The sequence below is a fragment of the Haematobia irritans genome, chromosome 5 (genome assembly GCF_050003625.1).
Source record: "Haematobia irritans isolate KBUSLIRL chromosome 5, ASM5000362v1, whole genome shotgun sequence".
Lineage (NCBI taxonomy): Eukaryota > Metazoa > Arthropoda > Insecta > Diptera > Muscidae > Haematobia > Haematobia irritans.
In genome coordinates this window covers 149,803,384-149,822,361 of record NC_134401.1, presented here as the reverse complement: position 1 = coordinate 149,822,361, position 18,978 = coordinate 149,803,384, and the positions used below count along the sequence as shown (strand labels likewise).

General features: G+C 34.3%; 1 protein-coding gene across 1 annotated transcript in view; it reads left to right on the top strand.

Annotated features, from left to right (window-relative positions):
• The window catches only part of 5-HT1B (5-hydroxytryptamine (serotonin) receptor 1B), a 151,213-nt gene that overhangs the window by 109,567 nt on the left and 22,668 nt on the right, over positions 1-18,978 (top strand). The window contains exons 3-4 of the mRNA XM_075312924.1: positions 1,255-1,388; positions 1,887-1,996. Coding sequence (XP_075169039.1) covers positions 1,255-1,388; positions 1,887-1,996 — 244 coding nt within the window. The remainder of the gene's footprint in view (positions 1-1,254; positions 1,389-1,886; positions 1,997-18,978) is intronic.

Genomic DNA, 18,978 nt, shown 5'->3' with positions numbered 1-18,978 from the left:
TAGAAATAAAATTCGGACAACATTTTCTACAGAAATCAAATTTTGACAAAATTTTCTTTAAAAATACAATTTTGAGAACATTTTCTATATAAATAAAATTTTGAGAAAAATTTCTATAGAAATGAAATTTTGACAAAATTTTCTTTAGAAATAAAATTTTGACAAAATTTTCTTTAGAAATAAAATTTGGACAAAATTTTCTATAGAAAAATAAAATTTTTATAAAATTTTCTATAGAAATAAAATTTTTTATAGAAATAAAATTTTGACAAAATTTTCTGTAGACATAAAATTTTGCAAAAATTTCCTATAGAAAAAAAAATTTGACAATTTGCTATAGAAATAAAATTTTGACAAAATTTCTTATAGAAATAAAATTTTGACAAATTTTCTATAGAAATAAAATTTTGACAAAATTTCCTTTAGTCAAAAACTTTTAAGAAAATTTTGTAACCTTGTTTGCATTTAAATAAATTTGTTTGGAGCCAAAAGTAAGTTGTGTTTGTCTAAAAATTCATTCTTCAGAAAAGAAAGCTCTTGTTTTATGCTTGGGAGAGTATCTGCCATCAAACCCCTGAAATTCCATGATTTTCTAGTAACCCGCTACGGCGAATGTTTTTGAAATGAAACAATTATCCTTGATTCATGGTAGGGGGTATTTAAGATTCGGTCGGTCCGCACTTATTACTTTAAATACTTGTTTTTGAATGTTTATGGTGATAATTGGTTTTATCAATTAAAAATTAGTTGGATCGACAAAATAATTTTTGGTATAAATTCGATTTTTCCTCGTCATGTAATGTGTTGAAGAATTTAATTCTACTTTAAGGACCATACTCTCCTATATGGAACATTGCTCTTCTGTTATTGAATATGTAAAAAAAAAATACAATAAAAAATACTCCTCTTATATTGTCATTGATATTTCAGTTTTTTTCATTGCAAAATTAAGAGTCACCAACTGATGTTATTTATTTTTCTTTTTTCTCCTTCTTTTTTGTATATCTGCAACCCTGCTCAATTTTGGAATCCTTTTTTCCCATATATATAAAACATTCATGAACCTCTTGGTTGGCATGTTGGATTGGGGCATGCAACAATTTAACATTTAACAAAAATGAACAATGATTTCATGGACCTCCCATGGCAATGGCCATAATTGAAAACCAAAAACGGATACGGAAACAAATGAACTCCCCTTTTGGTTGGCAACAACAAAAAACCAAATGAAAATTGCAAACGAAAAACACTCAGGAAATGTTTTTGTTATAGCGGCAATCATATTGGAACGAAACTTACAGAATGTTGCTAATTATTTGGTTGTATCACTAGCTGTGGCCGACTTATTTGTAGCCTGCCTGGTGATGCCACTTGGTGCTGTATACGAGGTAAGTAAATAAATAATGAATCTCCAGAGGGTGATGGGGAAAGGGGGAGAATATAATGAAATTATTTTTATTAAAATGTTGGAAATTATTTCAATTGAATTGTCATGAGCAGAGCGACGACCATGGCTATAGTGGTAAATGGTAGAGATGGTGGAATCCTTATATTGGTTTCATATATATGAAATTTATAAATGTGGGCGAGTGTGTGTGTGTGTGTATGGGAAACTACCATGTACCACCATCATCTATGGCCAATACTAACTAACTGCTCAACTAATTAAAACAACTAATTAAGAAAGAAAAATGGTTATGGTCCCACATCATTTGTTGATAATTTATCTTAATTTGTATTCGACCATTTGAAATTTATCCTATTTTCCTTTGCTAACGCTGTCATTTTACTATATATGAGAATCGTATGTGCAAGTGCTAAATTTTCCTTTCCTTTCGTTTGTTTCGTTTTGTGTTTTTTTTTCTACTTCCATTTTGATTTTGAAGATAAGTGAAGGCTGGATATTGGGTCCAGAACTCTGTGATATTTGGACTTCGTGTGATGTTCTATGCTGTACAGCATCCATTCTTCATTTGGTAGCAATTGCTACTGATAGGTAAGTATACAAAATTCTTAATTAATTAAATTTTTTGGTATTAATATGCTACAAAAGGCTTTAAGTTACATACACATAAGATGAGAGCAAACAATAGTCAACAATCTTAGCAATTTTTGTAATACATATAATACATATACATAATACATATAATACACACATATATATATATATATATATATATATATATATATATATATATATATATATATATATATATATATATATATATATATATATATATATATATAAAATTATAAAATATTATCAACATTTTCTATAAAAATAAAATTTTGATAAAATTTTCTATAGAAATAAAATTTTCTATAAAAATAAAATTTTTAAAAAATTTTATATAGGAACAAACTTTAAATTATGTTTTTTGTTTTTTTAATTTGGTAGATTTTTGGTAATATTTTCTTAGAAAATTTTGTTAAAATTTTATTTTTTATCAAAATATTATTTATGCAGAAAATTTTATCCAATATTTTATTTTTATAGATTTATATAGGAATAAATAGGAATATTTATTCCTAGTATATAGGAATAAAATTTTGACAAACTTTAAATTACGTTTTTATACCCTCCACCATAGGATGGGGGGTATATTAACTTTGTCATTCCGTTTGTAACACATCGAAATATTGTTCTAAGACCCCATAAAGTATATATATTCTGGGTCGTGGTGAAATTCTGAGTCGATCTGAGCATGTCCGTCCGTCCGTGCGTCCGTCCGTCTGTTGAAATCACGCTAACTTCCGAACGAAACATGCTATCGACTTGAAACTTTGCACAAGTAGTTGTTATTGATGTAGGTCGGATGGTATTGCAAATGGGCCATATCGGTCCACTTTTACGTATAGCCCCCATATAAACGGACCCCCAAATTTGGTTTGCGATTGTTCTAAAAGAAGCAAATTTCATCCGATCGGGCTGAAATTTGATACATGGTGTTAGTATATGGTCTTTAACAACCATGCAAAAATTGGTCCACAACGGTCCATAATTATATATAGCCCCCATATAAACCGATCCCCCGATTTGGCTTACGAGGCCTCTAAGAGAAGGAAATTTCATCCGATCCGGCTGAAATTTGGTACATGGCGTTAGTATATGGTCTCTAACAACCATGCAAAAATTGGTCCACATCGGTCCATAATTATATATAGCCCCCATATAAACCGATCCCCCGATTTGGCTTGCGAGGCTTCTAAGAGAAGCAAATTTCATCCGATCCGGCTGAAATTTGGTACATTGCGTTAGTATATGGTCTCTAACAACCATGCAAAAATTGGTCCACATCGGTCCATAATTATATATAGCCCCCATATAAACCGATCACCAGATTTGACCTCCGGAGCCTCTTGGAAGATCAAAATTGATCTGATTCAGTTGAAATTTGGTACGTGGTGTTAGTATATGGTCTCTAACAACCATGCAAAAATTGGTCGAATTCGGTCAATAATTATATATAGGCCCCATATAAACTGATCCCCAGATTTGACCTCCGGAACCCCTTGGAAGAGCAAAATTCATCCGATTCGGTTGAAATTTTGTAGGTGATGTTAGTATATGGTATCCAACAACCATGCAGGAATTGGTTCATATCAGACCATAATTATATATAGCCCCCATATAAGCCGATCCCCAAATTTGACCTCTGATGCCTTTTGGAAAAGCAAAATTCATTCGATCTGGTTGAAATTTTGTACGTGGTGGTAGTATATGATATTTAACAACCATGCCAAAAGTGGTCCATATCAGTCCATAATCATATATAGTTCCCATATAATCCGATCCCGAGATTTGGTTTTGGAGCCTCTTGGAGGAACAAATTTCATCCGAGTCAGTTGAAATTTGTGTATAGTTATATATAGCCCTCAGATAAATCGATCCCCAATCGCACAAAAATTGTTCCATATCAATAATTGTATATAGCCCCCATATAAGCGACCCCCTTATTTTAATTCTGGCTCCCTACATACCGTGCAAAAGTCCATATCGATTCGTAATTATTTGTAGACTTACCTAAACATACAATTTTGTCTAAACGGACTAACTCACAAATTAGAAAAAAAGTTGCTACGCAATCCATGGTGGAGGGTACATAAGATTCGGCCTGGCCGAACTTTCGGCCGTTTATACTTGTTTTTTTTTTTTTAATTTGGTAGATTTTTGATAATATTTTCTTAGAAAATTTTGTTAAAATTGTATTTTTTATCAAAATATTATTTATTCAGAAAATTGTATCCAAAATTTTATTTTTATAGAAAATTTTGTCACAATTTTATTCCTATAGAAAATATTGTTATCATTTTGTATTTTATATACTGTTTTGTCAAAATTTTATTTCTCTAGAAATTTTTGTTAAAATTATATTTCTATAGAAATTTTTGTTAAAATTTTATTTCTTTAGAATTTTTTCTCAAAATTTTATTTCTATAGAATTTTTTCTCAAAATTTTATTTCTGTAGAAAATTTTGTCTAAATTTTATTTCTATAGAAAATGTTGTCAAAATATTATTTTTATAGACAATTTCGTTAAAATTTTATTCCTATAAAAGATTTTGTCATCATTTAGAAATAAAAATTTTGTAAACATTTTATTTCTATAGAAAATATTGTTATCATTTTGTTTCTGTCAAAATTTTATTTCTATAGAAAATTTTGTAAAAATTTTAACAGGTTGGCTGATAGGTCCCCGGTCTGACACATAGATGGCGTCGCTAGTATTAAATGCATATTATTTTTATATAGTACCAACCTTCAAATGATTCGTGTCAAAATTTGACGTCTGTAAGTCATTTAGTTTGTGAGATAGAGCGTCTGTTGTGAAGCAACTTTTGTTATTGTGAAAAAAAATTGGAAAAAAAGGAATTTCGTGTTTTGATAAAATACTGTTTTCTGAAGGGAAAAAATACGGTGGAAGCAAAAACTTGGCTTGATAATGAGTTTCCGGACTCTGCCCCAGGGAAATCAACAATAATTGATTGGTATGCAAAATTCAAGCGTGGTGAAATGAGCACGGAGGACGGTGAACGCAGTGGACGCCCGAAAGAGGTGGTTACCGACGAAAACATAAAAATATTCCACAAAATGATTTTGAATGACCGTAAAATGAAGTTGTTCGAGATATCAGAGGCCGTAAAGATATCATAGGAACGTGTTGGTCATATCATTCATCAATATTTGGATATGCGGTGCCGCGCGAGCTCACATTTGACCAAAAACAACAACGTGTTGATGATTCTGAGCGGTGTTTGCAGCTGCTAACTCGTAACACACCCGAGTTTTTTCGTGGATATGTGACAACGGATGAAGCATGGCTCCATCACTACACTCCTGAGTCCAATCGACAGTCGGCTGAGTGGACAGCGACCGGTAAACCGTCTCCGAAGCGTGGAAAGACTCAAAAGTCCGCTGGCAAAGTAATGGCCTCTGTGTTTTGGGATGCGCATGGAATAATTTTTATCGATTATCTTGAGAAGGGAAAAACCATCAACAGTGACTAGTATATGGCGTTATTAGAGCGTTTGAAGGTCGAAATCACGGCAAAACTGCACCATATGAAGAAGATAAAAGTGTTGTTCCCCCAAGACAACGCACCGTGCCACAAGTCATTGAGAACGATGGCAACAATTCATGAGTTGGGCTTCGAATTGCTTCCCCACCCACCGTATTCTCCAGATCTGGCCCCCAGCGTCTTTTTCTTGTTCTCAGACCTCAAAAAAATGCTCGCAGGGAAAAAATTTGGCTGCAATGAAGAGGTGATCGCCGAAACTGAGGCCTATTTTGAGCCAAAACCGAAGGAGTACTACCAAAATGGTATCAAAAACTTGGAAGGTCGTTATAATCGTTGTATCGCTCTTGAAGAGAACTATGTTGAATATTAAAAACGAATTTTGACAAAAAAAAATGTGTTTTTCTTTGTTAGACCGGGGACTTATCAGCCAACCTGTTAATTATGGACCGATATGGACCAATTTATGCATGGTTATTAGAGACCATATACTTATACCATATACCAAATTTCAACCGGATCGGATGAAATTTGCTTCTCTTAGAGGCACCGCAAGCCAAATCAGGGGATCGGTTTATGTGGGGGCTATACGTAAAAGTGGTCCGATATGGCCTATTTTCAATGTCGTTCGACCTACATCGATAATAACTACTTGTGCCAAGTTTCAAGTCGATAGATTGTTTCGTTCGGAAGTTAGCGTGATTTCAACAGACGGACGGACGGACGGACGGACATGATTAGATCGACTCAGAATTTCACCACGACCCAGAATATACATACTTTATGGGGTCTTAGAGCAATATTTCCATGTGTTACAAACGGAATGACAAAGTTAATATACTCCCCATCCTATGGTGGAGGGTATAAAAAAGAGAAGGTATTCCCCTCCATTCACCGACTAGTTTTTGCCAAAAGTATAATGCCACATAGACCTTCTTTATTCAGTTTGCGGTACTTTCCATCCAATTTAATTTAGAGTCCAAGTGAGTTCCCAAGTATCTTGCTAATTTAGGGAGACTCAACTTCGGCCCTTGAAATTGAAAAGCTTTAGTACTTCTTCGTCTAGTGAAGAGTACCAACTCTGTTTTTCCACGGTTCACTCCCAATCCACATCCAGTCTGAAAGATACTGCAAAAACTCACTCAAAACATCGTAGCCACGAATTTTTCCGATACCAATATCATGTCATCCATTATTTCGAAATCTTTGCAGCTCAATCCAATCAAACCCTCGTTTACTATCAATATCCATAGTAAGGGTGATGTTACACCAACCATAAAATGGAAGAAGTGTTTGATGAAGTTTCTATTACTCATTGCATCGCGTTAGCCCCCTTGTGAGTTATACTCTACCTAAAGAAATTTGTTCTGATATGAATAAACTATGAAATACTGATGAATACGTATCAAGCATCAGCAGCTATAAGAATACAACAACTGCTATGTTCATTTTCAAAGATACCGACTTTTTATTTCTCAGAGTGGAACTTTGACCTGTATTTCCATAAAGCTCTTAATGCTTGTTTTCATTTTTTATACCTCCACCATAACACAACGAAATATTGCTCTAAGACCCCATAAAATATATATATTCTGGGTCGTGGTGAAATTCTGAGTCGATCTAAGCATGTCCGTCCGTCCGTCCGTCCGTCTGTTGAAATCACTCTAACTTCCGAACGAAACAAACTTTCGACTTGAAACTTGGCGCAAGTAGTTGTTATTGATGTAGGTCGGATGGTGTTGCAAATGGGCCATATCGGTCCACTTTTACGTATAGCCCCATATAAACGGGCCCCCAAATTTGGCTTGCGATTGTTCTAAGAGAAGCAAATTTCATCCGATCCAGCTGAAATTTGGTACATGGTGTTAGTATATGGTCTCTAATACCGTGCAAAAATTGGTCCATATCGGTCCACTTTTACGTATAGCCCCCATATAAACGGACGCCCAAATTTGGTTTGCGATTGCTCTAAAAGAGGAAAATTTCATCCGATCAGACTGAAATTTGGTACATGGTGTTAGTATATGGTCTCTAACAACCTCGCAAAAATTGGTCCATATCGGTCCACTTTTACGCATAGCCCCCATATAAACGGACCCCCAAATTTGGTTTCCGATTGATCTAAAAGAAGCAAATTTCATCCGATCGGGCTGAAATTTGATACATGGTGTTAGTATATGGTCTCTAACAACCACGCAAAAATTGGTCCATATCGGTTCACTTTTACGTATAGTCCCCATATAAACGGAGCCCCAAATTTGGCTTGCGATTGCTCTAAGAGAAGCAAATTTAATTCGATCCGGCTGAAATTTAGTACATGGTGTTAGTATATGGTATCTAATAACCATGCAAAAATTGGTCCATATCGGTCCATAATTTTATATAGCCCCCATATAAATCGATCCCCAGATTTGGCTTGCGGAGCCTCAAAGAGATGCAAATTTCATCCCATACGGCTGAAATTTGGTACATGGTGTAGTATATGGTCTCTAACAACCATGCAAAAATTGGTCCATATCAGTCCATAATTATATATAGCCCCTATATAAACCGATCCCCAGATTTGAACTCCGGAGCCACATGGACGAGCAAAATTCATCCGATCCGGTTGAAATTTGCAACGTGGTGTTAGAATGTGGTATCTAACAAACACGCAAGAATTGGTCCATATCGGTTCATAATTATATATAGCCCCCATATAAACCGTTCCCCAGATTTGATCTCCGGAGTCTCTTGGAGGAGCAAAATTCATCCGATCCGATTGAAATTTGCAACGTGGTGTTAGTATAAGGCCGCTTACAACCATGCCATAATTGTTCCATATCGGTCTATAGTTATATATAGCCGATCCCCAATCACACAAAAATTGGTCCATATCGGTTCATAATCATGCTTGCCACTCGAGCATAAATAGTCTAGCAAAATTTTATTTCTATAGAAAATTTTGTCGAAATTTTATTCCTATAGAAAATTTTGGCAAAATTTTATTTCTATAGAAAATGTTGTCAAAATTTTAATTCTATAGAGAATGTTGTCAAAATTTTAAGTGTTTTGAAAAGTTAGTAAAAATTTTATTTCTATAGAAAATTTTGTCAAAATTTTATTTCTATAGAACATTTTGTCAAACTTAATTATATACGTATTTAATCGGCCATTTTAAGTTTAATATATACCACGTATGGACTACGTATATATTACGGTATTAGGAAGTTTTAAGATACCTTGTCATCGGCAAAAGTTACCGCAACCCAAGTAATTCGATTGTGGATGAAAGTCTTCAGTAGAAGTTTCTACGCAATCCATGGTGGAGGGTACATAAGCTTCGGCCTGGCCGAACTTACAGCCGTAAGTCTTTTTAGAAGAATCCAAGCATAGGAATTTTTGTATATTCATATATCGCATGAAAAATATGTGCTCGTCGTGATACAATGGCTATGGTTATTCTTGACAACCAAAAATTTGATCAATGTTGGCACTAGAAACTTTAAATTTTCATTAAAGCCTGTCATTTCATCAACACTGCATGAATTGTTTCAATACTCCGTACTCTTTCTCTTTCTATCATTCTCAAATGTCAAAAACAGATGGATTTGTTCTCTTTCATGGGATATTGAGACTATACATGTATGTGTTGGGAGTAGTGATTATTTTTTTATTCAGATTTTACCTTCGGAAGGAAGTAGCTAGCGGCTATTCAGTATGCAATAGATCCATGTACTCAAACATTGGATATGTTTGGCATATAAAGGGTGATTTGTTAAGAGCTTGATAACTTTTAAAAAAAAAAAAAAAAAACGCATAAAATTTGCAAAATCTCATCGGTTCTTTATTTGAAACGTTAGATTAGTCCATGACATTTACTTTTTGAAGATAATTTCATTTAAATGTTGACCGCGGCTGCGTCTTAGGTGGTCCATTCGGAAAGTCCAATTTTGGCATTTCGAGCATTTCGGCCGGAATAGCCCGAATTTCTTCGGAAATGTTGTCTTCCAAAGCTGGAATAGTTGCTGGCTTATTTCTGTAGACTTTAGACTTGACGTAGCCCCACAAAAAATAGTCTAAAGGCGTCAAATCGCATGATCTTGGTGGCCAACTTACCGGTCCATTTCTTGAGATGAATTGTTCTCCGAAGTTTTCCCTCAAAATGACCATAGAATCGCGAGCTGTGTGGCATGTAGCGCCATCTTGTTGAAACCACATGTCAACCAAGTTCAGTTCTTCCATTTTTGGCAACAAAAAGTTTGTTAGCATCGAACGATAGCGATCGCCATTCACCGTAACGTTGCGTCCAACAGCATCTTTGAAAAATACGGTCCAATGATTCCACCAGCGTACAAACCACACCAAACAGTGCATTTTTCGGGATGCATGGGCAGTTCTTGAACGGCTTCTGGTTGCTCTTCACTCCAAATGCGGCAATTTTGCTTATTTACGTATTGCTCACTTGGTCGATTATGTAGACCATAAATCGGACGTAAAGCGCGAAACACATTTCGAACCGAACACTGATTTTGGTAATAAAATTCAATGATTTGCAAGCGTTGCTCGTTAGTAAGTCTATTCATGATGAAATGTCAAAGCATACTGAGCATCTTTCTCTTTGACACCATGTCTGAAATCCCACGTGATCTGTCAAATACTAATGCATGGAAATCCTAACCTCAAAAGAATCACCCTTTACTACTATGCATGGATGTATTAGTTTATGTATGTGTGTATTTGGATTAGACATTCTAGTACACTGAAACAAATATTGACGTAATATGGAAGATTATGCAACTTAAATTTTAGGACTCAAAATTTACGCCATGCTAAGGACAGAATTCTTTAAAACTATGACATTTTAATTAAAAGAAAGTTTAAAATCTTTGCTTCAAAAATTTTTTCATTAAATTTAGCACACAAATCTTGAAATTTTGCGTCCCTCTGCTGAAGTTGTAGATCTTTGAAGTAAGGCAAATTTTCCTTAAAATAAAGAAAACATTTTTAATTTAAAGAAATCGTCTTTAACTCAACTGACATATTGAATTTTAAAATTTAAAATACAAACGCTTCAAATATATGCTAAGACTTATTTTAAAGATTTGCATCTTTGGTTTAAAGTATTTTTAGCATTAAGAAAACAGTTTTTACTCTGAAGTACCTGGCATAATTTTGTTTTTGAAATTGGAATTTGTTTGTACATAAATACCTTTATTAATATATAGCAAAAAGAAAATAAAAATTCGATGAATGAGATCTCTATCCAATTTTAATTTTATTGATCCCAGATTTAAAGCCAGGGAGGTCCGTAAACAAATGTCTTTATTTTAAAGAAGTCGCGTATTTGGCTCGGAATCACTACCAAAATCCTTAAGTGAAGGTTCAAAAACTTTGGATCCAAGTAAACTTTTTTTTTGAGTGTAAGGTTCAAGAAATTATTTATTTAACTCTTTCAAAATTTTGAAAGTTGACGTTGTGACTTGCGAGTTGTTGTGCTTGAAATTGGAATAGCTAAGTTTTCGATTTTTCAAACAATTTGGAAAAATTCATCATGGTGAAATTTTGAAAGTCGTTTTTCGACATTTTGAAATATATATATAGACACTCAAAAGAAATTTACTTAGATTCAATGATTTTGACCTTGATTTTAAGGTTTTAACTTCTTTAAATTAAAGACAGTATTTAACAATTACATATGGCCGTAATTTCAACCGAATCGGATGAATTTTGCTCTTCCAAGGGGCTCCGGAGGCCTAATCTGGGGATCGGTTTATATGGGGGCTATATATAATTATGCATCGATGTGGACCAAGTTTTGCACGGTAATTAGAGACCATATAATAACACCGTCTACCAAATTTCAGCTGGATCGGATGAAATTTGCTTCTCTTAGAGGATTCGCAAGCCAAATTTGGGGTCCGTTTATATGGGGGCTATACGTAAAAGTGGACCGATGTGGACCAATTTTTGCATAGTTGTTAGAGACCATATATTAACACGATGTACCAAATTGCAGCCGGATCGGATGAAATTTTCTTCTCTTAGATACTCCGCAAGCCAAATCTGGGGATCGGTTTATATGGGGGCTGTATATAATTATGGACCGATGTGGACCAATTTTGCATGGTTGTTAGAAACCATATACTAACACCATGTACCAAATTTCAACCGGATCGGATGAAATTTTCTTCTCTTAGAGGCTCCGTAAGTGATAAGAGAGAAGTTTACCAATGTGGTATCACAACGGACTGAATAGTCTAAGTGAGCCTGATATATCGGGCTGCCACCTAACCTAACCTAACCTAGTATATGGTCTCTAACACCAAGCAACTATTGGTCCATATCGGTCAATAATTGTATATAGTCCCCATATAAATCGATCCCCAGATTTGACCTCCGGAACCTCTTGGAAGAGCAAAGTTCATCCGATGCGGTTGGAATTTGGTACATTGCGCTAGTATATGGCCGCTAACAACCATGCAAAACTAGGTCCATATCGGTCTATAGTTATATATAGTCGATCCCCAATCGCACAAATATGGACCAACCATATCGTCAAAAATAATGTACCAAAATTTTATTTCTATAGAAAATTTTATCAAAATTTTATTACTATAAACAAATTTCGTCAAAATTTTATTCCTATACAAAATTTTGTCATTTTTTGTTTCTATAGAAAGTTTTGTCAAATTTTATTTCAATAAAAAATTTTGTCAAAATTCTATTACTAAAAAAAAAAATATATAAAAAATGTTTATCTATATAAAATTTTGTCAAAATTTTATCTCTATAGAAAATTTTGTCAAAATTTTATTTCTATAGAAAGTTTTGTCAAGACTTTATTTCTATTGAAAATTTTGTCAAAATTTTATTTCTATAGAAAATGTTGTTCAAATTTTATTTCTATATCTATACCGACCCCCAGATGTGACTTGCGGAGCCTCGTACAGAAGCAAATTTCGTCAGATTGGGTTGAAACTTGGTACGTGGTGTTAATGTATGGTCTTTAACAATCATGCAAAAATTGGTTTATATCGGTCCATAATTGTATATGGCCCCCATATAAACCGATCCACAGCTTTGACCTCCGGAGCCACTGGGAGGAGCAAACTTCATCCGATTCGATTGAAAATTGGTACGTGGTGTAAGTATATAGTCTTTAATAACCATGCAAAAATTGGTCCATAACGGTTCATAGTTATATATAGCCCCCATATAAGACGGTCCCCAGATTTGACCTCCGGAGCCTCTTGGATGAGCAAAATTCATCCGATCCGGTTGAAATTTGGCACGTGGTGTTAGTATATGATATCTAACACCAAGCAACTATTGGACCATAGCGGTCCATAATTGTATATAGCCCCCATATAAATCGATCCCCACACTAAAAAAAAAAGTGAACTTTCTATTTCACTAAAGCCAAATTAACTTTATTACAGTTCATGGAATTATTATGTTTAGAGAAAGTTTTCTTTAATCTAATAATTTTTTGTGTATTAGTTAAATTATCTAAATCCGAAGAAAAAAATATTCTCAAATGAAGCATAAAGATTAACTAAATTTGTGTCTTCCACAAAATAGTTCAGAATTTCTTTAAATTTGTAAATTTTATCAAAAATGCGCCCATCATGAACTTCGTATGTCACTAAAGACATTCTTGCAATTTTTACTTCAAACTACAAAATTTTCTTTAACAAGTGAAGAAACTTAGTTATGTCTAATAAATTTTCTTGAATTTGTCGAAAAACATGTACTTATTTTTACGACATCGGCGTGATGCCAACGTTTGTAATACTGTTTAGTTAAAATTTTCAATAAATATTCAAAATTTTCTAAAATTAACCGAAAGTTTTCTTCTTGGTGGGTTCACTGTTTTTTCAGTGCAGATTTGACCTCCGGAACCTCTTGGAAGAGCAAGGTTCATGCGGTTGGAATTTGGTACATTGCGCTAGTATATGGCCGGTAACAACCATGCAAAACTAGGTCCATATCGGTCTATAGTTATATATAGTCGATCCCCAATCGCACAAATATGGACCAAACATATCGTCAAAAATAATCTACCAAAATTTTATTTCTATAGAAAATTTTGTAAAAATTTTATTACTATAAACAAATTTCGTCAAAATTTTATTCCTATACAAAATTTTATCATTTTTTATTTCTATAGAAAGTTTTGTCAAAATTTTTTTTCTATAGAAGATTTTGTCCAAATTTTATTTCAATAAAAAATTTTGTCAAAATTCTATTACTATAAAAAAAAATATCAAAAAATTTGTTTTTTTGTAATAGAATTTTAATTTTGTCAAAATTTTATATCTATAGAAAATTTTGTCAAGATTTTATTTCTATTGAAAATTTTGTCAAAATTTTATTTCTATAGAAAATTTTGTCAAAATTTTATTTCTGTAGAAAGTTTTGTCAAAATTTTATTTCTATAGAAAATGTTGTCCAAATTTTATTTCTATATCTATGCCGACCCCCAGATTTGGCTTACGGAGCCTCCTAGAGAAGCAAATTTCGTCCGATTCGATTGAAACTTTGTACGTGGTGTTAGTATATGGTCTTTAACTATCGTTCAAAAATTGGTTTATATCGATCCATATATGGCCCCCATATAAACCGATCCACAGCTTTGACCTCCGGAGCCTCTTGGATGAGCAAAATTCATCCAATCCGGTTGAAATTTAGTACGTGGTGCAAGTATATGGTCTTTAATAACCATGCAAAAATTGGTCAATAACGGTTCATAATTATAATAGCCCCCATATAAGACGGTCCCCCGATTTGACCTCCGGAGCCTCTTGGATGAGCAAAATTCAGCCGATCCGGTTGAAATTTGGCACGTGGTATAAGTATATGGTCTCTAACACCAAGCAAGTATTGGTACATATAGAATATAGCCCCCATATAAATCGATCCCCAGATTTAACCTCCGGAACCTCTTGGAAGAGCAAAGTTCATCCGATGCGGTTGGAATTTGAGACATTGCGCTAGTATATGGCCACTAACAACTATGCAAAAATAGGTCCATATCGGTCTAAAATTATATATAGCCGATCCCCAATCGCACAAATATTGGTCTATATCGTCAAAAATAATATACCAAAATTTTATTTCTATAGAAAATTTTGTCAAAATTTTATTACTATAAAACAATTATGTCAAAATTTTATTCCTATAAAATATTTGTCAAGATTTTATTTCTCTAGAAAATTTTGTCAAAATTTTCTTTCTATGGAAAATTTTGTAAAAATTTTATTTCTATAGAAAATGTTGTCCAAATTTTATTTCTATAGAAAATTTTGTTAAACTGAATTATATACGTATTTAATCGGCCTTTTTATACCCTGCGCCACACTGTGGAACAGGATATTATAAGTTAGTGCATATGTTTGCAACACCCAGAAGGAGACGAGATAGGCACATGGCGTCTTTGGCGCAAATGCTCAGGGTGGGTTCCTGAGTCGATATAGCCATGTACGTCTGTCCGTGAACACATTTTTGTAACCAAAGTCTAGGTCGCAGTTTTAGTCCAATCGACTTCAAATTTGGCACAAGTATGTGTTTTGGCTCAGAAGAGAACCCTATTGATTTTGGAAGAAATCTGTTCGGATTTAGATAGAGCTCCCATATATATATTTCGCCTGATATGGACTTATATGGCCCCAGAAGCCAGAGTTTTACCCTTATTTGCTTAAAATTTTGCACAAGAAGAACAATTAGTACTATAGTCAAGTGTGACAAATGTTATTGAAATCGGCTCAGATTTAGATATAGCTGAGATTTCTGAGAGTTTCAAAGCTTCTCTAAGTGGTTTCACTGCAATGTGTAACGCCGTTCGGACTCGGCTATAAAAAGGAAGTCCCTTGTCATTGAGCTTAACATCGAATGGGGCAGCACTCAGTGATAAGAGAGAAGTTCACCAATGTGGTATCACAATGGACTGAATAGTCTAAGTGAGCGTGATACTTCGGGCTGCCACCTAACCTAACCTAACCTAGATATAGCTCCCATATATATCTTTCGCCCGATATGGACAAATATGGACCCAGAAGCCAGAGTTTTACCCCAAGTAGTGTAGTCAAGTGTGCCAAATTTTATTGAAATCGGTTCAGATTTAGATATAGCTTCCATATATATCGTTCGCCCGATTTACACTCATATGACTACAGAGGCCAATATTTTGCTCCGATTTAGTTGAAATTTTGCACAGGAAGTAGAATTAGCGTTGTAGCTATGCGTGCCAAATTTGGTTGAAATCGGTTCAGATTTAGATATAGCTCCCTTATATAGCTTTCGCCCGATTTACACTCATATGACTACAGAGGTCAATTTTTTGCTCCGATTTAGGTGAAATTTTGCACAGGGAGTATAATTAGCATTGTAGTTTTGCGTGCCAAATTTGGTTGAAATCGGTTCAGATTTAGATATATCTCCCATATATAGCTCTCGCCCGATGTACACTCATATGACCACAGAGGCCATTTTTTAACTCCCATTTAGTTGAAATTTTGCACAGGGAGTAGAATTAGCATTGTAGCTATGCGTGCCAAATTTGGTTGAAATCGGTTCAGATTTAGATATATCTCCCAAATATATGTTTTTCTGAAAAATGGTCAAAATACCAACATTTTCCTTGTTAAATCGCCACTGCTTAGTCAAAAAGTTGTAAAAATGACTCTAATTTTCCTAAACTTTTAATACATATTATCGTGCGATAAATCATAAATAAACCTTTGCGAAGTTTCCTTAAAATTGCTTCAGATTTAAATGTTTCCATTATTTTTACTAACATTGTGTTCCACCCTAGTGCATTGGCCGACTTACATTTAGAGTCTATAGATTTTGTAGAATTATATCAAATTCTGTCCAGATGGAGTGATATTTAAATGTATGTATTTGGGACAAACCTTTATATATAGCACCCAACACATTTGACAGATGTGGTATGGTATCGCAAAATTTAGATCTTCAAAGAGGTGCAGGGTATAATATAGTCGGCCCCGCCCGACTTTAGACTTTCCTTACTTGTTTTGTTTAATATATACCCCGTATGGACTAACTTACAGTTTAGAAGGCGGTGTTAAGAGGTTTGAAGATACCTTGCCATCGACAAGTGTTACCGATACTACGTAAATCGATTTAAAACATAAATTAAATTAAAATATATTGAATACCATTAAACTAAATTTAAGTAGCTTTATATTATTAAATTTTACTTCATTCAATATAATTTATATTATATTAAAAAATTCCAATTAGGTTTTCTCAAAACGTCGTGGAAGTTCATATATCCACTCCAATGCATTTTTTGTGAAATACCCCATATTCATGGAAATGTTTTTGACACTGAGTCTGCCTTTATGCTGCAGTAACCTTTGCCATTTTGTTTGTTGCCTTAGTTGATGCTGTGACTGCGCGGCTCTTGTTGCTGCTGCTGTTGTTGTTGTTGTTTATGTTCTCCCAGTTTACATTGTAACAAGTTAAACAACCGTAAGCATAATTTATACAAAAGAGAAACTGCTTTTTATTACTCACTCATATTGTAGCCCGAATATATGTAGGTGCATGCATGTGTTAACACACACAAGTGATGGGGTCGTACGATGATGTACCACCTCAATAGGATATGCTTAAGTGAGATTTTATTCTCTTGTTGCTACTATGCATGCACATGCTGCTGCTTCTGCTACAGTGTTATTGTTTACAAACGTAGGTTTGCTTTTACTTACTCATCTCTGGTATTTTACAAACAATGCTTTGTGTGTTGACTTGGGTATTTAAAAACCACACCCACCCTCCCCCCCCCCCTTTAGCCCTTTCATGGAGCATGTATTTTTCAGCGTCTAAGCGTGGCTGTGTTTATTTAAATTATGCTGATTTCAATGCCTCGCGATATTAGCAATATTGAATGCCACATGCTATCCCCCCTTTGATTTTATTGATTTTTAAATGTACAAAAAAAAAATGTGCTCATGTTGAGTGATTTCTTTGCCACAAGAATATGAAATAGATTGCATGTCTACACAATTTTGTTTTTTCATTTTGCTCCTTTATTGTCCCAAGGCATTGTGATGTATTGCTTGTGGTAAAAGTGTTTCCATAAATTGATTGATGACAATAATAAATTATAATTCCAAAGAGTAAATATGCAAAGAAAGGCAGCAGCAGAACAAGAACATTGAACTGAAAAATATGTACTCCAAAAAATGTCATTTAAATGAAGAGCTATTATATGAATGGGCAAAACGAACAATATAACGACACTTTTGGGAATGGCTTTTGCGAAATATGCTTTTGGTAAAATTATGAAAAAATAAAATCAAGTCATTGCCCAAGATGTCAATAAAAGCACATTATTTTCTATCATTTCAAAGACATTTCTATGCAATTTATGATTTTTCTGGTATCTGGTTAGAGTATAGGTAAATTTTTACAATTTCTTCGACTTTACATTGGCGAATTTTCAAGGAAATGAGCTACAGTTCGCCAAGATAAGTATATATTAGACAAAAAAGGTGGACTTTTGCACGGTACGTAGGTACAGTTCGCCAAGATAAGTATATATTAGACAAAAAGGGTGGACTTTTGCACGGTACGTAGAGAGCCAGAATTGAAATATGGGGGTCGCTTATATGTGGGCTATATACAATTATGAATTTAATATGGACCAATTTTTGTGTTATTGGGGATCGATTTATCTGAGGGCTATATACAACTATAGACCGATATGGACCTAGTTAGGCATGGTTGTTAACGGCCATATACTAGCACAATGTACCAAATTTCAACTGACTCGGATGAAATTTGCTCCTCCAAGAGGCTCCAAAACCAAATCTCTGGATCGGTTTATATGGGGGCTATATATGATTATGGACTGATATAGACCACTTTTGGCATGGTTGTTAAATATCATATACTACCACCACATACCAAATTTCAACCAGATTGGATGAATTTTGCTTCTCTAAAAGGCACCGGAGCTCAAATCTGGGGATCGGTTTATAGGGGGTTATATATAATTATGGACTGATATGAACCAATTCCGGTACCATATACTAACATCACGTACCAAATTTAAACCGAATCGTATGAAATTTTCATCTCTTAGAGGCCCTGCATGCCAAATCTGGGAATCGGTTTATATGGGGGCTATATATAATTATGGACCGATGTGGACAAATTTTTGCATAGTTGTTAGAGACAATATACAAACACAATGTACCAAATTTCAGCCGCATCGGATGAAATTTGCTTCTCTTAAAGGATCGGACATCCAAATTTGGGGGTCCGCTTATATGGGGGCTATACGTAAAAGTGGACCGATATGGTCCATTTTCAATACCATCCGACCTACATTAATAACAACTACTTGTGCTAAGTTTCAAGCCGATAGCATGTTTCGTTCGGAACGCACGGACGGACGGATGGACGGACATGCTCACATCGAATCAGAACTTCACCACGACCCAGAATA